The sequence below is a fragment of the Nycticebus coucang genome, chromosome 3 (genome assembly GCF_027406575.1).
Source record: "Nycticebus coucang isolate mNycCou1 chromosome 3, mNycCou1.pri, whole genome shotgun sequence".
Taxonomy (NCBI): Eukaryota; Metazoa; Chordata; class Mammalia; order Primates; family Lorisidae; genus Nycticebus; species Nycticebus coucang.
The window spans coordinates 71,379,945-71,400,703 of record NC_069782.1 but is presented as its reverse complement, the minus strand read 5'-3'; the positions used below and the strand labels follow the sequence as shown (position 1 = coordinate 71,400,703).

Genomic DNA, 20,759 nt, shown 5'->3' with positions numbered 1-20,759 from the left:
CTTGAATGCACGTTTGTGTTTGTCCTGTTTGTGTCTTTCAGTGGTTTGTGCCCAGGGCTTGCAGGCAAAGGACAAGACAGGATCCAGTGACCCTTACGTCACAGTCCAGGTTGGGAAGACCAAGAAACGAACAAAAACCATCTATGGGAACCTCAACCCCGTGTGGGAGGAGAATTTCCACTTGTAAGTGTCTGGCTAGCTCCCCAGTCCCATGAGGGTCTCTCAAGACTGGCCCTACGCAGGCCTCCCTACCCCTGTCCCTGATTCCTCCTCCCCTCCGCCCACAGTGAATGTCACAACTCCTCTGACCGCATCAAGGTGCGTGTCTGGGATGAGGATGATGACATCAAATCCCGTGTGAAACAGAGGTTCAAGAGGGAATCTGATGACTTCCTGGGCCAGACGATCATCGAGGTGCGGACGCTCAGTGGCGAGATGGACGTGTGGTATAACCTGGGTGAGATGAGGGCGTCCTGGGGGGCTGAGCCTGCTGGTGAGGGGTGGGGGACCAATGATCCAGCCAGAGCAGGGAGCCCATCCAGAGGAGAGAAACATATTTTCAGGAGTTTGGTCAAGGAGCCTAATCTGATGGGAGAGGCAGGGTCTCTGACCGCAAATCGATGGGGGCCGGAAGCACCCAGGAAGCACTTAAATCTGTTTATGAGGGGGTGAGGGGATCAGAATCTCCATACCTCAGACCCAAGAGGGAGGCAGGAAGCAAGACCTAGTCTGAGGAGAGAGGCACAGACTGTGGAACTCAATCTAAGAAAGAAGATTAACCTTTGAGAATCTAGTCTAAGGAATGAAGTGTTGTTTGGGAATACTAACATGAGAGGGCTGCTACAGATCCAAGAACACTATGTAATGAGTAGAATCTGGAGAGCACAATCTGATGGGGGTGGAGGGTTGTGAGCCCAATCTGAGGAGCTAGGAAGAATCCAGTCTGAGAAGGGTGAGCAGAGCCCAGGTTGGGGGACTCTAGATATCACATTGTGATTGGGAATGCAGGAATCCCAGGGGTCCTAGTCTGAGGAGGAAGGCACAGCCCCTAAGATTAGTAGACTCTGGAGAGTGTGATATGATGGGGAGGCAGCAGGAAGAGCTACTAGTGTAAGGAGGGAGACAGAAACCTAATCCGAGTGAAGAAGCAAGGGCTGGGTTCCTAGTTTGAAGGGATAAGCAAGGCCTCAGGAATTCTAGTCTAACAGTGGAGACACAAGCCCAGGAAGCCAATCTAAAAAGAGACACCCAGGCCTTAATTTCAGGGAATCTAAGAGAGTTAAAAATTTATACATACATTAAAATAGCCCAGGGCTACAGTGGGAAGTTCTGAAGTTGCCCTCTCTTTCTGCCCTGCAGATAAGCGAACTGACAAATCTGCTGTGTCAGGTGCCATCCGGCTACACATTAGTGTAGAGATCAAAGGCGAGGAAAAGGTGGCCCCCTACCACGTTCAGTACACCTGTCTGCATGAGGTGAGGCCCAATCCACACTCCCTCCAATCACCAGCTACTCATCTCCAGGTTTTTCTTTCTGTCCTAGCCTTAAACAGTCATGTCTGGGCTGTTTGCATCTGGGTCTGTCTCTTCCAGCTCCCTAGGGGTTCCTGAAGAGAACTTTATCCCCAGGATTTAGTGTGTTCAATGAATGCTGATAAATGAAAGAATGTGTGAATGGACAAATGAGTGAAGAGTAGATAAAAGGATAGATGGAGAGATGGGTAATTGCATGGATTGGTAGATAAGTTGGTAAGTAGATGCATAAACAGATGAATGATGGATGTCTGTATTCTTCAATGATTAGAAGCATAGATGAGTGGATGGGTAAATTTTAGTATACTTGGATAAACCGATGGGTTGATAAACAGATTGGTAGATAGGTGGTTGAATGTGTGGATAGATGAATTCTTGGGCATATTAAGTTGTGAGTAGATCGATGCGATCGATGGATGGATGTGTGGTTGAATTATTAAAAGGATGGATGAGTGTAGGGATGAAATTTTGAGTAGTTGGATGGGGACAGATGTTCAATGAGGGAATAGATGGTAGAAAGATGAATAGCTGGGTGAGTGTGTGAATGGATGGATAAGTGGATAAATGGATAGACATACATACAGATGGATGGGTGTATAGAGTAGTGGGTAGACAGCCATATGCATATATGCATGTGTGGTTGAATTACTGAAAGGATGGATGAGTGGATGGGTGAAATTTTGGGCGGTTGGATGGGTCAGTGGGTAAGTGGATGGATGGATGAAGAGAAGATGAACAAATTAATGAAAAAACAGACAGATGAATAATGTAAGGTCTCAGACCTTGGGACCTCTGAAGAGTAGATAAAAAGGAGAGATGGTTGAATGGATGGATAAATGACCACATGTTCTCCCCTTTGGTGGCAGAATTTGTTCCACTTTGTAACGGATGTGCAGAACAATGGGGTCGTGAAGATCCCAGATGCCAAGGGTGATGATGCATGGAAGGTTTACTACGATGAGACAGCTCAGGAGATTGTGGATGAGTTTGCCATGCGCTACGGTGTTGAGTCCATCTACCAAGCCATGACGTGAGGCCACAGGCTGGGGCAGACATAGGGCAAGGTGCAAAACACAGGAGGCGGGGAGGTCAGCAAATGGACACTGGCAGATCCGGAGTGGAAGGGGTTCTTAGGAGGAGAAGGAGCCAGAGAGGAAGTGAGTGTGGTGGGGTTACATGATTCCCCTGGAGATCAAAAAAGTGCCAGTGTTGACAGCTGGAGTGACAGGGACCAAAGAGCCACAGTTAGAATCTGAGATAAGGCAGCTCAGATGGATGGAAAGGCAGACACAGACAAGAGATGCAGAATCAGGCATAAGAATGGCTTGCGGGGTGGGGCAAGGGAGGCATTAGAGTAGGGAACTCAGCCTGTCCTGGCTAGACCCCAGGCCCAATGCCTCCCGCTCCCTCTTGCCAGCCACTTTGCCTGCCTCTCCTCCAAGTACATGTGCCCTGGGGTGCCTGCCGTCATGAGCACTCTGCTTGCCAACATCAATGCCTACTATGCGCACACCACCGCCTCCACCAACGTGTCTGCCTCCGACCGCTTCGCTGCCTCCAACTTCGGGGTCAGTCCTAGGGGCTGGGACTGGAAGATTAGGGAGAGCCCAATCCTGTGCTAGTCAGACCTAGTGTGACTCCTGGGTCCCTAGTCTGGACCCAATTTATACCAGTCATTCCCCTCTCTAAGCCTCAGTTTACCCCTCTGTAGAATGAAAACAAATGTTATGAGGGTTCAGTGCGATGGTGGATGGGGTGTGCTTAGAGTATAATGGGCACTCGGTCAAGTATGGCAGCCACCAACATTAGCTACTTTACGTGAGCAACATGTCCCGCCCTCATTCATTCTCTCTCCTGCCCTGCCTCCTCAGAAAGAGCGCTTTGTGAAACTCCTGGACCAGTTGCATAATTCCCTGAGGATTGACCTCTCCATGTACCGGGTAGGAAATGCATACATGAGGATTTGCTGCCCCCTGTGCACTTGTGTGTGCCTGGAGGGGACAGTTCCCAGAAGGTGTGTACATGGGAGGACCCATCTTAACACATAGGATGTGTTCCTCTGAACCATATACACATATATGAGCAGTACCTACCTAAACATGCTTGGTGCATCCAAGCAGAACCCCAGTTGCATCAAGATGCTTGAATTACCACCCTCAAGCCCACCTCTTGAAACTTGAGAGACTTTGTATCCCCTCTAAAATACTGTCTCCCATCCCTCCCGAGCCTTCTTCCATAAACCCACCTCTCTTTCTGCTCCCAACAGAATAACTTCCCAGCCAGCAGCCCGGAGAGGCTCCAGGACCTCAAATCCACTGTGGACCTTCTCACCAGCATCACCTTCTTTCGGATGAAGGTAGAAAAGGACTCTGTTTCATTATCTCCCTCTAAGGATTCCCTAAGACTCCCAGTTCATAGAATAAGTAACATTTTTCCTGGAAAGTAGCATCCTTTCTCAGTAACATCCTGCCTTCATACTACTTTTTCTTAACCACACAATGACTTGTAGCCACTTCCTGAGTACCTCCTCTCCCAGCTGTGTTCACCATGCCTGTTCTCCTCTCTGTAGGTACAAGAACTCCAGAGTCCTCCCCGAGCCAGCCAAGTGGTAAAGGATTGTGTGAAAGCCTGCCTCAACTCTACTTATGAGTACATTTTCAACAACTGTCATGAACTCTATAGCCGGGAGTACCAGACAGACCCGGTGAGGAGCCAAGATAGGGCAAAATAGAACAGGGGACATCAACCAAACATGGGCCCAGCTCTGCCCCTTCCTGGGGGATTTTAGCTGTTCTGCATCTCAGTAACTTCTTCTGTAAACTGGAGTCATAAATCCTCATCTTGGGACTGGGAAGAAAATCAATGAGACACAAGTTTTAGATAAAACAGAGTAGACGCACAGTACATTCGGTTGCTTAGTTGAGGCTGGCATAAAACAGTGTGCCTGGCCTAGAATCACTGTTCAGTAAATGTTGAGTTGAATTAAATTTCTTGGGTCACTTCACTTCAATTTCAGATCCTCCAACAAGTGCTTCTCTACACATATAGTGTCCAGGGTTTGTGGATAAAGTTTCAAGGAGCTTATTAGTCCATTACGAGAAAAAGATGTAAAAATTAGAAATTTACAACCAAGGGTGATTTGTACAGAGATAGGGGGATCTCGAGATGACTTGAGAGCTTGAGTGCATCCCTACCACAGCTTCTCCTAAGCCTGGATCCGTTCAATTTTATTAATATTTTATCCTGTTCCTTTACATTCAATTGACTTGACTTGAAATTAGTCACTCTTATCTGAATTGGGTTTAGGCGAACTGTATCAAATTAGGTTGAGTTTAGTTCAACTAGAATTTGTTTAATTTATTTCTATTTGGTTAACTTAACTTAAAATTGTTCTTGAATAGTTAGTGAGCAGAACTGAGCTGCATTAAGTTGAGTTTAACCGAGTACAAATTCATTCAGTTCTATTCAGTCCAGTTGTTCTTGATGGGGTTAAATTAGCTTGAGTTAGGATGACCTGGATTGTTGGATTAGGTGCCGCTGATTTCAACTGAGGTTAAATTTGGCTGATTTTCATTGAATGCACTAATTTCCATGGATTAACTAAAATTAGGATAAATTGACCTGAGTATCTTAGGCTTGTTTTAGATAGGTAGAGTCAGGTTGGGTTGACTTGCACTGAGTTAGATTAAATTGAGTTGTCCTGAATTGGCTTGGGCTGAATTCAAATCAATTTATTTCCATTATTTTGACTTGGATTGATGTAAATCTTGGACAAGTTGATTAGGTTGAATCCAATTGAGTCCATTTGAGTTTGATTCAATCAAGTTTAATTTCACTCCATTCAGTGTAATTGGCCCAAGTTCAGTTCCACTGAATTAACTCTGAGGAGAACTGACTTCTGTTAAGCCAAGCAAGTCTGATTTGCATTCATTTTCATTTTATTTGCCTTAGTGGAGTTGGGTTTGTTCAAGGAAATTTAGTTCCATTTATTTCCACTTAGTCTTATGAACTAAGACTAAAAGTCTTACATTTTGTCAAGGTTTGTTGAAATGAGCTCTGTTTGGGCCAGTTCATATGAGTTCAGTTAATTTCTGTACAGACTTCCTACCTGAACCATATGCATTTTAAATGGGGCCCATTTCTCATCAACTTCCTGCCTCTCACTAATGAACTAAGTCACCACCAACCTCTGGACCCTTTATAACCAAAAGGGTCACTTCCCTTTACAGGCCAAAAAGGGGGAAGTTCCCCCAGAAGAACAGGGCCCCAGCATTAAGAATCTTGACTTCTGGTCCAAGCTTATTACACTTATAGTGTCGATCATTGAGGAAGACAAGAATTCCTACACTCCCTGCCTCAACCAGTGAGTTGTGTGTCTGTTTGGTTAATTATCTGGGGGTCATCATGTGTATGCGTGTGTGTGTGTATACAATTTTGTGTTTTGTGTGTAAAAGTGATCACATCTATACATAAAATATGTATGTGGGAGAAATTTGGGGTCCAATTGTGCCTGTAAAATTCAGATATAAGTATAATTTGCAAACATAAACAAAATTGTGTGCATGCGCACAATCACTGGTGTCATCGGACATGTACATGTTGATTTGTGTGAATAACATTGTGTGCACGTGTATATAATTTTGTATGTGTGTGAGTATAGGTTCATAAATAACAATAGATAGTGTTCAAGAATTTACTCTGGGCTACTCTTCTGTTGTACATTTAAATTGCATTATATCTTACATGTGTGGATGTCATTTTGTATACAGTCGTGGTCAATTGATTTGTGTATATGTGTCTAATTGTTGAGTGAACTTCAATATACAATGTTGCTCAATATATAATATTGTATGTTATGTAATTGTGTGTGAAGGTGTGCAGTTTTTGTTTGTGGATTTATGTGTCTGTAGAATTTCATTTGCATTTAACTTAATGAGCTATTGTGTTTTATTCCTTCTGGACATGAGCACTAGCAAGGTCTCTAACTTTGCAGTACTGCCATCTCCTGATTACTTAGATATGGAATTAAGATCAGGGATTAGATGGGTTAAAGGGGGATGGTAGATGGTAGATCCATGGTAAATGAATGGATGGATAAACAAGTGGATGAGGATGGATGGATGGATGGATGGACAGGTGGATGCATGGATAGATTAGTGGAGGGATGAGTGTGTGGATAAAGAAACAGATGGATGAGTAAATGAATACGTGGATAAGTTGATGAATGGTGGATGAATGGATGGATGGATGATTGACAGGTGATAGTTGAGTGAATGAATGAGCAGATAGTTGATGAGTGGGTGAATGAATGAATAGAGGGAAGGATGGGTGGTTGGGTGATTGGGAGCTCAGAGAGAAACAAGATCTTAGGGCAGAATTACTCAGCAAGTCAGTCGCTATGAGAGAACTTGAACACAGATCCTTCTGCCTGCCCTACATTTCCCTCTGGGACAGGGAGGGACACAGTAGCCTTTGCCATCTGGATTCCATCCGCAAAAGTTTCATACTTCCATGACCTTTGCCAGGTTTCCCCAGGAGCTGAATGTGGGTAAAATCAGTGCTGAAGTAATGTGGAATCTGTTTGCCCAAGACATGAAGTATGCCATGGAGGGTGAGTCCCCTACCCCCATCTGTGTCCCCCAGCCTGGCTGTAGCAGGTAGCAGTGCCTCAGTGTCCCCCTTCAAGGCTGCAAGTGTCCTGGACCCTCATGCCTAATTCAGACACCAGTGATGGCCAGAGCAGGCCATCTTTGAACAAATTCAACTCCTGACTCTTTGCTGACCCACTCCCTCTCTCCCTACTAGAGCATGACAAGCATCGCCTATGCAAGAGTGCTGACTACATGAACCTCCACTTCAAAGTCAAATGGCTCTACAATGAGTATGTGGCAGAACTTCCTGCCTTCAAGGACCGTGTGCCTGAGTACCCGGCGTAAGTCCCCAGGCACAAGCCCAATCCTGATTGAGGACTGTAGCGCTGAAAGCTAGGAAGAAATCCAGAGAGGAGGGCTGACCTACTCGGGGTTACCTGGGCATCAGGGTCACAGGTGGTGCTCAAGTCCAGTGTTCTCAATTCTTAGCCATTGAACTGTGGACCCAGAGCCCCCAAAATTCATAAACAGCAACAGGAACCATGCAGAGCTCTCCCATGGGCTTTTTCTCATTTAATCCTTTTGACAGTTCTGTGAGATGAGGTGAGATCATTATAATTCCCATTTTGTGGGAGAGAAAATGGAGAGTTGGCTAGGTGCAGTGTCTCAAGCCTTTAATCCTAGCACTTAAGAAGGCCAAAGTGAGAGGATTGCTTGAGGCCAGGAGTTTGAGACCAGCCTGGGCAACATAGTGAGTCTCCATCTCTATAAAAAGTACAAAAATTATTATGTGCTTTGTTCTACAATAAATGTATGTGAATGATGAAAAAAGTTACAAAAATTAGCCTGGTATGGTGGTGGATGCGTATAGTCCCAGCTACTTGGGAGGCTGAGACAGGAGGATAGCTTAAGCCCAGGAATTTGAGGTTGCAGTAAGGTATGATGATGCCACTGCTCTCTAGTCTGGGTGACATAGTGAGACACTCTTTTAAAAATAAAAAAAGAATCACTTAAGCCCAGGAGTTGGAGGTTGCTGTGAGCTGTGTGATGCCACGGCACTCTACCCAGGGCCATAGAGTGAGACTCTGTCTCTACAAAAAAAAAATAATAAAAAATAAAAAACAAAAGCTAGCAACAACAAAAGGAAACGGAGAGTTAAAGATGCCAAATGGCCTGACCTAGACAACATTGGTTAAGTTATGGAGCTGGGATTTGAAGTAGGGATGTCTAACTCCCAGGCTATGTGTTGGAGAATGGTATGGTGTTCATCAATTACTGAGGGCCTACTATGAGCTATATAATTAACTGCTCCCAGCAGCACTGTGGAATAGATAGTCTTCTATTGTATAAGTAACAAGAGCTCAAAGAGTAAACCCATTTGCCCATGGACCATTAATCTGAACCAGGATTCTAGCGAGTCTGGGCCCTACTTAGTCAGTGGCCACGCAATCCATTTCACAGATGAAGTAAACTGAGGCCTGGTGGGTAGGTGAACCACTCAAGGTCACAGGGTGAGTTTGAGGTATAATGAGGCCTATCCCAGCACCAGCCAGGAGTGAATTAGAACCAGGCAGCACAATGGCTGAGGGGGATACAAGGCAGCAGAGAATCACCCTGGCTTCTCATTCTAGGTGGTTTGAACCATTTGTCATCCAATGGTTGGATGAGAATGAAGAAGTGTCCCGGGATTTCCTGCATGGTGCCCTGGAGCGAGACAAAAAGGATGGGGTGAGAAGGCTGACCCACAGCCACATCCCCAGTCTTGCCATAGTGACCTCACTCCCTCTGGGGTCATCTGGGATCCAATCTGGGGGCAAAATATGCCTTTGAGATGAAGCCAGTCTCTACTAGATGTCCGCCATCTTTGTCTTGCTCTCGGTTTTTAAAGTCTTTTGTTCATTCAACAACCATGGAGTGTGAGTTCATCAAGCCCAACCCTTTCACCTACCTCATGGCCTCTAGAGGTTGGCTGTAAGTCAACTTCACCTTCTGTTTAGCTCCTCCCCCCAAGGGCAGTTGGTCTCTGGCTCTCCCTGTGGTGAATGGGAGGGGTGGGCTCCAGGGCTTCTCCAGGGTTGACCTTCTCCTGTCTCCTGGCCTCCTTCCCACTACAGTTCCAGCAGACCTCAGAGCATGCCCTGTTCTCCTGTTCTGTGGTGGACGTCTTCTCCCAACTCAACCAAAGCTTTGAAATCATCAAGAAACTTGAGTGCCCTGACCCCCAGATCGTGGGGCACTACATGAGGCGCTTTGCCAAGGTGCAGGAGTGTGGGTAGTGTTGGGCTGGGAGCTGGGGTCAGGGCTGGGGATGGAATTAGGGTTGGGTAGTTGAGGTCACTGTTGGAGATATGTTAGGTTGGGATAAGGCTGAGATTGGGTTTGAAGTCAGAGTTGGTATTGGTGATGTCGTTGCAGTTAGAGTTGGGTTTGGGTTAGTGTTTATATTGGGCTTTGATGTGAATTGGTTTGAGGTTGGAGTTAGAGTTGACATCAGAGCTGGGTTGGTGATGTCACTGAAGTTGGAGTTGAGTTGGGGTTAAGGAGATTGGTGATTGAGGTCATTAGTGAAGTTAGCAATGTCATTTGGTGATATTGAGGTTGGTTGGTTGAGGTTGGAGCTTAGATTGAAGTTTGGGTTGGGGTTGGGGTTGAGATTTTGGCTGGGATTGAAGTTAACATTGAGATTGAGATCAGGGTTGAGGTCGTAAGTGAGTTTGACAATGCCATTTGGCTAGAGTTGAGGTTGGAGTTTGAGGCTGAGGTTGGGGTTGGGTCTAAAGTTACTATTAGGGTTAGGTTTTGATTTTGGATTAAAATTGGAGTGAATGCTAGGATTTGTATAGAATTTAAATGGGCCTCAGTGTGAGTTTGGTACTGGGGTTGAAATCTAATTGTATTGATATTAGGCCATGTAGACCTTGGAATTATAAGTAGGCATTGGGATTTGATTTGAGACCAAGTCATACTTGTGGTTGAAACTGGATTAATATATGGTTGGTTGTGCTGAGAATGAGCTGATTCTACATAATTTTTATCTGGTGGTGTCTGTCCCATGTCTTGATGGTTATTCTGCATGTAGAATTTTCACAGCCCATTGATCTATCCTAGGTACTAATAGGTTTCAGGTTCATCCCTGATCTCACTAGCAGCTCTGGATGGGACCTGGTGACCAGTGCCCCTCCTGGCCCCAGTAACCTCCTCTCACCCACCCTCTGTGTCTTCCCCAGACCATCAGTAATGTGCTCCTCCAGTATGCAGACATCATCTCCAAGGACTTCGCCTCCTACTGCTCCAAGGAGAAGGAGAAAGTGGTGACCTGCAGGGGCCCATGTGCTGTTCAACCCCACCTCCCACCCCCAGCCCCACTCAGCATTCCCAGGGCTCTGACACCTATGTGTCCAACCGTGCTTGGTCTGACTGTGTTGATAGTATAGTATTGTGTGGTGTGTGTGTTTAGATGTGCTTGTTTGAGTGCGTGTGTCCAACTGTATGTGTCTGAGTATATGGGATCTGAGTGTATGTGTTTGTGCATTGTCTATCTAGTTGTGTTGACTTGTATACCGTGTGTGTGTATCCAGTTATGCACTTCTGGATGTGTGTTTCACACCATGTTTTGTCTAGCTGTGTTGAGTGGGTATAGTGTTTGTATATATGCGTGTGTCCATATGTCTGACTGTGTATGTCTAAGTTTATGTGTCTATGAGAGGATCTCATTGTGTGTATACATCTGGGAGTGAGGTCATACACCTCCACTGGGTCATTGATTGTTGCAAATGAAATTTTCAGGGTGTATGTGAGTGTGCAAAGCTTTGGGCCATGTAGGAGAATGTGGAACTATGACAAAGACTACCCTTCCTGATACTTCCAGAGTTTCCAGTTCCTCTCCTGGACCCACCAGGCCCATGTGGGAAATCATTTGGGACTTTCTCCCCCTTCCCCCACCTTGATCCCCAGAGATACCCCCCATACACAACACTTCCAGGAATCTGAGCCCAAATTTGCCGTCTTCCATTCTCTGGTGGCCCTGTGGGACCCTGGACCCTGAAACTATCTTGAGGTCCCTGGCGGTGGGTAGGGGAAGTTCCAGGGAAGGATCCTGAGGCCTGACTCCCCCTTTCTTTTCACCCCCAGCCTTGCATCCTCATGAACAACACTCAACAACTGCGAGTTCAGCTAGAAAAGATGTTCGAGGCCATGGGAGGGAAGGAGGTGAGGCAGTGCCCAGATGGGGCTGGAGAAGGGGCAGCGTCACCCCAATCCTGTGTCCCTAAAGACCCTAGCACTCAAATACCAACAGGCCTGAGGACAAATTCCAACTCAGCCACTCCTCCAAACCCAAGCTCGAGGCTTAACTGTTAGTGCCTCAGTTTCCTCTCTAGCCCTTTGGGATCCCTTTCCCTGGGTCAGATAAAAAAATACCTAGTACACGCGGATACTTAATTAATCCAGCCTGATGTCCCTTCCCCTCCCTTAGCTGGATGCTGAGGCCAGTGACATCTTGAAGGAACTTCAGGTGAAACTCAATAACGTCTTGGACGAGCTCAGCCGAGTGTTTGCTACCAGGTGGGGGGCATCTCTAGGGCTGGGGGCAGCAGGGAGGGAATAGCCCCCAGATCCCTGGTGCATCTGAAGACCCAGCATATGTAGAGGTAAAGACTCAGGCCCCAGGTTAAACAAAGCTGAGGGCAAATCCTGGCTTCACTGCTAACTAGTGTGTGTGTGACCTTAGGTGAGTCCTTTAACCTCTCTGAGGCTTAATCTATTCATCTGAAAAGTGGGGATGATGATGATAATAGTACCAGAGCAGAACTGTGAGGATAAGTCTTAGCCCAGATAAATGTCTTAGCCCAGTGCTGTTATTATTCCTCACCCTTGCTCAATTATGTACCATTGCTGTCTGATTCTGGTGATAAAAGCTCAAGGTCCACTAATCAGCATTTGTGGCCCCATCCTCTGGGAGACAAGGAGAGTCTTGTCTGAGCCCCTCTCCTCTGTGCTCCCAGCTTCCAGCCACACATCGAAGAGTGTGTCAAACAGATGGGTGACATCCTTAGCCAAGTTAAGGGCACAGGAAATGTGCCAGCCAGTGCCTGCAGCAGCGTGGCCCAGGATGCTGACAATGTGTTGCAGCCCATCATGGACCTGCTGGACAGCAAGTGAGCTGGGCCAGGCGGACTGGGAGTGGCTAGGGGTGGGGCCAAAGAGATCCAAAGGCTGGCCTGGAGAGGGTATTCAGGGCATATTTGCTAGGTGGTGGTTGAATAGTTTCAACCAATAAGTAGGTGGCAATGTGAAAGGATGGAAATATGCGTGTGTAAATATTTGAAAGGATTTGTGGGTAAATATTTGTGTGGATGAATGAATGGCAGTTGGATAGATAGGTAAGTGGATGAGGGATGGGCAGGTGAGTGGATACATGGATTAAAAGATAAATGCTTAGAAGTCTGAATGGAAGATGGATAGCTATATAGATAATTGGGTAAATATTTGGATGATAAGTTAAGTATTTTAATGGATGGATAATTAGAATGAGAGGTAGATAGATCAGCAGTTCTCAACCTGTGGGTCATGACCACTTTGGGGATCGAACGACCCTTTCACAGGGGTTACCTAAATACATCCTGCATATCAGATATTTACATTACGATTCATAACAGTAGCAAAGTAATACAGTTCCTACAGTTGGGAGCACCACAACATGAGGAACTGTATTAAATGGTCGCAGCATTAGGAAGGTTGAGAACCACTGAGATAGATGGATTGCTGGGTGAGTGGGTAGGTAGATGGATATATAGGGAACTATTTGGATGAATGAATAAATGTTTTAATGCTTGGATGGATGGTGGATGAAGGGGTGGGTGGATGGGTGGGGGATGGATGGAATGAAAGGTAGATGGAAGGATGAGTGGACTGAAGGATGCATGGGAGGATAGATAAATGAACGGATGGATGGGTGGATGGATAGATAGAAAAAGAGATGGGGAGAGAATTAAAGAAAGTTGGAGAAAGGATAATTTGGTGGATGGATCATGGTGGAATACTTTCTTTACATCCAATCACAAATACTTTGCTGTCTTTCCTCTCAAGTCTGCCCTCCTCTGACCATTCCCCTCCTCTTCCTCCTGGGCATGTGGTCTTAGCCTCCTCATAGTCCCTGATCTCCTGGCTTCCTATTCCAGTTCATCCTCCACACTGTTCTTTCAAACTGTCCCCATCCTCATCATGAGGCCCAAGCCTTCCTTCCAGATGTTGAGGCCCTTCCAATAGGGCCTCTGCTGACCTGTCCAGCCACCACTGGCTCTTCTCCATGTGTATCATATATCATAACTCCATCAGATCATCCAGGAATTACTGAGCAAGCAGTGTGCCCTCTTGCGTGTCCAGGAAATGCCTTCCCACTTTGCCCACCTGTTGAGGGAAAGGACTGTGCAGGTTGGGGCTAGCTGGGCCCTCTCTCAGACCTGCCCCTTGCCTCTAGCCTGACTCTCTTTGCCAAAATCTGTGAGAAGACGGTGCTGAAGCGAGTGCTCAAGGAGCTGTGGAAGCTGGTTATGAACACCATGGAGAAGACCATCGTCCTGCCACCCCTCACTGACCAGACGGTGAGGCCCGAAGGGGACCAGAGGGATAACTGGCACCAACTCCCCAGTGGGAGCCCAGAGAGCTTGGTGCCTAGAGGCTAGGTGGAGTGAGAACAAAGGCACTGGGGCTCAGACAGGTTGTCCAGGTGCAAGGGCCATCCAAGGTCATAGAAACCACCAGAGGATAGTGGGGCCATTCAGAGATCAGAGAAGGTCACACATAGGTCAAGGATCATCAAAGGCTCAAAGAGGACATTCAAGGATCAGCTGGGGTTGTTCCAAGGTCTAAAATATCAAATAGTTCAGAGAAGTCTAAGGGACAGAGAGGTCACACATAGGTCAAGGGATCATTCAAAGGTTAGAGGCCATCCAGAAAACAGGTCTGCTTGAGGATAAGTCATAGGGGTTAGTGGATTCATGAAAGGGCTTTAGGGGCCAATCGGGAGACAAGAAGGAAAGACACTATGGACTTCAAAAATCAGACCCCAATAGACCAAAGGGCTCCTGGAGCTCAGCCAGAGGTGGTGGAAAGCATCAAAGTTCAAAGGGGTCAAACAGAAGTCAACGATCATCTCCAGACCAGACCTGTGTATCTGGGACCCTTCTGGGAATAGATCAGAGACCACAATCCCCAGGATCAGGCTGCTCAGTGGGGAAGAGGGAACGCAGACATCTGTGAGTGAGCGTGGGTCCCTTCAGGAAGGGTCAGGAGCCTGAGGACAGCACAGCACACAGGCTGTGGGCACAGAATGGAGAGCAGAAGGACGTGCCTAGGTGCACCTGGGAGACTTGGGGAGGGTGGGCAGGGGCAGCAGAGAGGCGAAGATGGTGAGGGAGGCTCGGACTTTCCAGCCTTCCCCCTGCATTGGGCTGGGCTAGGGCAGGGGTCTTCTCCTTGGTACCTGCTGTCTCAGTCCCTTCCCTGGCCTTCCCTGGAGACTCATGGTAACTTATTCCCCCCTCCCCTACCACCCCACCCTCGTCACGGCTGACAGATGATCGTAAGTAGAGACCCGTCTGTCCGTCTGTCTGTCCGTCCGCTCTGTGTCTGGACTCGGCCCACCGCGTGGCTGCACCCTCTCCCCAACCCCGCGCCCCCTCCTGTCCCACCAGCCCTCACCCATCATCCTACCTTCCCGCCTAGATGTGCCTGTGTCTGTCTTGGGCGGGGCATGGGGAGGGGACGGGGCTGGGAGGGAGGGAGGCCACACCCACCAGCCCATACCCGTCGGAAATCTAGAGGAGTCCCCTATCTACTCCCAAACCCACCACCTCCCCTCAATTCTGCCCCCGCCCTTTAATTGGCATCCACCCTTGCACCCGTGCTCAGACTCTGCCAGATATCTGGGTCTCTCCCTGTAGCTAGAAAAAGATTCTACCTCTCTGACCTCCCCTTTGGGTTCTGAATTGTTAGGGGCCTTCCAGAATGCAGGTCCACACCTGCGGGCCCCTTCTCTGCTGCTCAACATAGGACCCCACTCTAACTTGCCCAAAATTCCAAGCTCCAGGTGCTGTTCCTCTGTCCTGACCACCCTGCCTACTCCACTCCTGACATAACACACAGCAACACACCCAAATGCTCAAGTGGGAGACAGTGTCATGGCTTTGGGTACCAGGCAGACTTGGGCTCAATTCCTAGCCCAGCCTCTCTCTCTCTGTGACCTTTAGAAGTCACTTCACCTTCAAATCTCTGTTTCCTCTGAAAAATAGGGTTCACTGCAGCAATTTTTTTGAGGATTGTTGTAAGAAGTAAATGGGGTGGTACATTAAAGTGCTCATCTTAGTGACTGGCTCAGAGGCAGTGATTGCTAAATCAGAGTTAATGTTTTTGGTGGTGCTGGTAGTACATGTACTAGAGCAGAGACAAAACCATTTTAGATTCCCCCTATCTGGCAAGACAAGGTCGTTACAAATCTCATTTTGTGAAGAGTTGACAAGTTGATCTTACTCCTCAGGGGCTGCAGCCTGTGTCTTTGGCAGCAACCACCTGGTAGCAGCATACTCAACCATAGGCTCTGGAAGGCAGGGAAATAATTTGAATTTAATAGTGCTTTCTGTATGCCATAACTTCTCATAGCTGCTATTTCAGCTCACCCTCATGACAACTCTTTAAGTGAAGTGGATATTATTGTTTCCATTTTTCACATGAGGAAAAGCTGAGATTCAGAGAGAAGGAGTTGCTTGCTCAAGGTTATGTAGTAAATATATGCCAGAGTCAGGATTCAAATTCAAATCTGTCTAGCCCATTTGTGTTCTGTTAACCCAAGAATCTAAAGCATCATATGTACAGTAAATGTGAATGGATTATATTTTGGCAGTGACTTTTCTCTTTTCTTTCTAGCTCTCTATATTTCTCTCCCCCTCTCTCCTTTCCTATCTCTCTCTCACACCATTTAAGACTCAGTAGTTAAAGCATACATACACACAATCCCCATGGAACCCAGTCACCAGCCCCCTATGCAGTGTAGATCCCCCCAACCCCATGAGTATACCTGTGAGTATCCTGGGTTTCCACCCTGCACGGTTTATCAGGTTGATCACCCTGTGACGTTGTCTCTGCAGGGCAACCTCTTGAGAAAACATGGCAAGGGATTAGAAAAGGTAATGAGAGCCTCGTCTCACTGAGGTCCAAAGCTCTGGTGTCTGGGCATGTGTGTACATATGTGTGTCTGTGTGCATGGGCAGGAAGGTCAGCTGGGGGTCATGGGTAGGAGGTAGATGTCCTAACAAAGTCCCTGAAAACCAGAAGTCAGAGACGAGGTGATTGTTCAGGGACAGGACATGGAGTATGTGTGCATGTTTGAATTAAAGTGTGTGCACAAACAGCTCCCATCCTCTCATAGCAATACCCACATCCAATTCATCATATCCCTGAGTTCAGCTGAAATCCTGTAGCTTCTTAAACAGCTCAGATGCTAGATCACTTTCCTGGACTGGGGTGTGTCTTGGGTTTTTGAGGTAGATTTTTTGTCCTAATGGGTATTTGTCATTAAAGAGATGGGAGCTGCAGCAACACACAGCAGTGTCTTGCTGTAATACTGTGCAGAGATGTGCCTGTATGTGTATCAATTGGATCCCAGCTTTGTGAATGTGGATCACAGGGCATACCTACTCACTCAGCCAGCTCTTTGGGGGAAGCACATTTGATGTACCAAACACATGTATGTGCATCCATGTGGGGGCAAGGATGTGTTGGTTTATGTGTGCGATTGTGCACATGTGTGCAAGTGTGTAGAAATGCACATGTGTATTTTAGTGTGTGAATTTCTCCATGTTGAGTGAACTTGCAGTATATGTTAGTATGTTTTTGGTGGAGTCAGGCCTGCCAGGATAAGGTCTTTGGGGCCAAGGGAAGGAGGCACTCTGAGCCTCCTCTCTTGTTCCTGCCTCCCCCAGGGCCCTATCCTGGGGCAGGCTGACTGTGGGATGGGGCTGGTTCCAGCCTCCCGGGAACCCCTAAATGTTTTGGCAGGCAAGGAATCTGGCCCCAAGCCCCCCACTGGGGGACAAGGAAAAGTACTAACTGGGGAGGGGACCCACAATTAGACCCAGGATCTGGGAGGGAGTCATGAGCTGGAAAGTGGGACTGTGCTTTGAGGGGGCAGGGAATTCCCACTAAGTATCTTCCCAGGAACCACCAGAACTCTGACCTCCACCTGATTCTCTCCACAGGGCAGGGTGAAATTGCCAAGCCACTCAGACGTAAGACCGGCCTCTCACTGTCTGTCTGGCTCCCACCCCACCCCTGTGCCCCCTTCCACGTCTGTGGTCCATGCCGTCGGGGGGCGTACTGTGAACCTGTGTTGGTCTCTTCTTCCTTTGTCTGTCTGGCTTGCTTGTGGGGGTTGGAAGGTGGGGTTGGTGGGTGGGGCAGAGAGTGCCCAGGAGGGTCCCTGATCCCCACTGGACTACAGGTGGGTGCAGCAGGGGAAACTGAGGTCCAGATAACTGGGTGCCTGAGTAACTGTGCCTCACAACAGCATCAGCCAGGATGATAATAATACTAGTAGGACTGCTATCATAATTCCAAATATCTCAGCAGGAAAGGGGTTCCTCCCACCTATCCCCACCCAGGACCCCCAGATCACCTCAGGATTCTGTAATGCAAGACTCACTACTTCATAAATACTCATCTCCACCTCATCCCCCATGCTAGTATGGGTACCCCCATTAGCCAGAGGAAGAAACTAGGTCTAGAGGTCAGGGACGTGCCTGAGGTCACCCAGTACAATGATGTAGAAGTCCAGACAAGTGCCATCTAAACTGGGCCCCTGTCTCCCTTATTATTGGTGATTACACTAAATGCTGAGCAAAGACATGTTTAGTCCCAACTAAGCCACAAAGTGGATGTAATTTCCTGCATCTAAATAGGAAAACAGGTTCAGAGAGGTTAAGTGATTTGCCCAGGTCTACACAGCAGGGCTAGGATTTGAACTCAGGCCTACTGGCTGTCAGAGCTTTAACCATATCACCATCTTGACAATATCTTGTTTGGTGGGGGGAGGTGGGGAGATATGGAGGCATATGTTTGGGGAGGGAAGGATTTTTTTCTTTAGATGGTTAGACTCACCCCCACCCCTGGTATTACAAGGAAAACTTCCTCACAGAAGGAATGGACACTTGGGGTGGGGGAGGGGGTTCACCAGAGCCAGTTCCTGGCTCAAGGCTTCCTAACTGGGGGCTAGAGAGCTCTACCCAAACCCACAAACACTGCCTGGGGCCCCCTCGCTCACTGCTCCTCACAGCCTGATCCTGCCTGTTCCTCTTCTTTGTCTCACAAGTCTGGGGTTTTGGTGGTGGGGACAAGAGGGTGAGTAATAACCCAATGAGAATGGGATTTCCAGGGAGAAGGTCTTCATGTTCTCCTCAGCACTTCCTGGGGGACTCCAGACCTCCATCCACAGGACACGACCAATTGCCTTGCTCAGAGCCTTTGGACAAGAACCAGGATTATGTCCAGGGCTGGGGTGTCAGCTGGGTGCTTGGGAAGTGAGCTGGAGGACCCCTGCCCTCACCCAGTTGTGTCTGTTGTTACCTGCAGGGAACCCAGATGATCTTCAATGCAGCCAAGGAGCTGGGGCAGCTGTCCAAACTCAAGGTGAGGGGTGGGGCGGGAGGAACAGATTATGAGGGGGGGCTCCCTAGGGATGGTGGGCAGATCCCAGGATGACATACATTGCAAGCTCAAGAGATAGAAATCCTACTCACTAGCTTAAACATAATTTATTTACTCCAATGTGTTGGAAAGATGCCCATGGTTCAGCTTCAGGTACAGCTTGATCAAGAGTGCAAGTCATTTATTCAACAAATATTTATTGAGTGCCTGCTGTGTGCCAATCACATGCTGGGTCCTTGGATGATGAAAAGGCTAGACCCTCAGTCCACTCCTAGAAGTTGAACAAGGATGAGACCCATAGATACGCAGATCCCAAGGTGGGGCCTGCTCTGCCCAGCTGGCCCCTCTCCACATCCATCCAGGACCACATGGTACGAGAAGAAGCCAAGAGTTTGACACCGAAGCAGTGTGCAGTTGTTGAGCTGGCCCTGGACACCATCAAGGTGAGAGGCCCTACCCCTGCCTATTCCAAAAGGGGCAGGTAGAGGGCGTGGCTGGTGTAGATTTAGGCTTACCTCCAACCCACATTAATCAGTTTATAAATACTCTGATTCCTCTGTACCACAGCTAGCTGGGTGATGCTAGGTCCTTGAGGAGTCCCAAGCCAGTGGAGACAGCTGAATACAGACATCCTCAGCTTTTGGGGTTCAGCCCTGCAGTGTAGGGAAAGATGGGGTCCAGGAGAACCTAGGGAGGGAGGAGCAAGGGCTTTCTAGAAGAGGGCATGTGGGAAGTGGCTTCTGAGGAATGCACAGGAGTTCGCTAGGCAAAACAAACAGAAGCAAGGTGCAGGGGGGGTGTTCCCACTAGGGGACACAGTAAGTACAAAGGCCCTGAGGCAGGAAAGATCTAGGAAGATATTTGGGAAGACGTTTGTGGGTCTGGGGGGAGGTGAGGCATGGATGTTATTCCCAAGGTGTTTGGGAACCACTGACGGGTTTGGGGCAGAGGTGGAGGTGCAGAAGTAGCAAGATCCTGCTTGAGTGGGGGCCAGCAGAGTTGGAGAGGAGGCTTAGGAGCTGTCAAACTCTATGGGCAAGTAGTGAGTTCTTCCAGCCTCACCTGTCTGTACTCCATTCCCTACAGCAATACTTCCATGCAGGCGGCGTGGGCCTCAAGAAGACCTTCCTGGAGAAGAGCCCAGACCTGCAATCTTTGCGCTACGCCCTGTCCCTCTACACACAGGCCACTGACCTGCTCATCAAAACCTTTGTGCAGACGCAGTCTGCCCAGGGTAAGGCGCCACAGACTCCACCACCCCCTCCCCGGTCTGCGCAGCCTCCATTGGCTCACCCTGTTTGTGACGTCATGGGCGGGGCAAAATTGATACCTACCGGAGCACGGGAGCGCCAAGAAGTCAGGGTACTAATGAGTGATCAGCAGCTTATGAGGGAAGGGCCTCAGGGAATGCTTGACTACTCCTAGGGGTGGGACCGACGGCGTCGTAGGGCTACAAGGCGATTGTCATCTCCTGGAAGAATCTATGATTTCCAGGGCCAACCATAGATTTCCGGGGAATCTATGATTTCCCGCAGCTGCTGGGGCGGGACCTTGACAGCCCTGGGTCCAGGGAATGGTTGATAGCTCTGGGGGTGGGACCTTTTTGAGCTGAGTGATCGACAGCTGAGAATGGGCGGGACCTCTGACATTATGGGCCCAGAGAGTGGTGGAAGTGCCCTGAAAAGGAACCCGCGACGTCCTGCCCAGGAATGATTGACATCCCCAAGGGCGGGGAGGGTCTCCACTGAGGGGTGGGAGAAGTGGACAGAAAGGGAGTTCCCACTTCTCAAATTCTCTGTCTTTTTCTTTCTGTCTCTTGCTTATGTCTCCTGTCCTCTGAGCTCACACATAGCAGCTGGGGCGGGATCGAGGGCAGGACCCCCTGGAGACCCCCCCCCCTTTTTCAAAATTGGTCCTAAAGGTGCAGACAAGGGAAAGG

At 48.2% G+C, this 20,759-nt stretch overlaps 1 protein-coding gene across 1 annotated transcript in view; it reads left to right on the top strand.

Moving 5' to 3' along the window:
- Positions 1 to 20,759, top strand: part of UNC13A (unc-13 homolog A) — a 68,205-nt gene that overhangs the window by 36,828 nt on the left and 10,618 nt on the right. The window contains exons 18-41 of the mRNA XM_053585682.1: positions 42 to 183; positions 288 to 457; positions 1,360 to 1,475; positions 2,399 to 2,562; positions 2,950 to 3,100; positions 3,404 to 3,472; positions 3,799 to 3,888; positions 4,102 to 4,236; positions 5,762 to 5,895; positions 7,058 to 7,143; positions 7,338 to 7,464; positions 8,755 to 8,851; positions 9,238 to 9,381; positions 10,351 to 10,434; positions 11,255 to 11,332; positions 11,598 to 11,686; positions 12,127 to 12,279; positions 13,602 to 13,725; positions 14,700 to 14,705; positions 16,267 to 16,305; positions 17,377 to 17,406; positions 18,746 to 18,802; positions 19,183 to 19,263; positions 19,907 to 20,054. Of these exons, the coding sequence (XP_053441657.1) occupies positions 42 to 183; positions 288 to 457; positions 1,360 to 1,475; positions 2,399 to 2,562; positions 2,950 to 3,100; positions 3,404 to 3,472; positions 3,799 to 3,888; positions 4,102 to 4,236; positions 5,762 to 5,895; positions 7,058 to 7,143; positions 7,338 to 7,464; positions 8,755 to 8,851; positions 9,238 to 9,381; positions 10,351 to 10,434; positions 11,255 to 11,332; positions 11,598 to 11,686; positions 12,127 to 12,279; positions 13,602 to 13,725; positions 14,700 to 14,705; positions 16,267 to 16,305; positions 17,377 to 17,406; positions 18,746 to 18,802; positions 19,183 to 19,263; positions 19,907 to 20,054 (2,514 nt within the window). The remainder of the gene's footprint in view (positions 1 to 41; positions 184 to 287; positions 458 to 1,359; positions 1,476 to 2,398; positions 2,563 to 2,949; positions 3,101 to 3,403; positions 3,473 to 3,798; positions 3,889 to 4,101; positions 4,237 to 5,761; positions 5,896 to 7,057; positions 7,144 to 7,337; positions 7,465 to 8,754; positions 8,852 to 9,237; positions 9,382 to 10,350; positions 10,435 to 11,254; positions 11,333 to 11,597; positions 11,687 to 12,126; positions 12,280 to 13,601; positions 13,726 to 14,699; positions 14,706 to 16,266; positions 16,306 to 17,376; positions 17,407 to 18,745; positions 18,803 to 19,182; positions 19,264 to 19,906; positions 20,055 to 20,759) is intronic.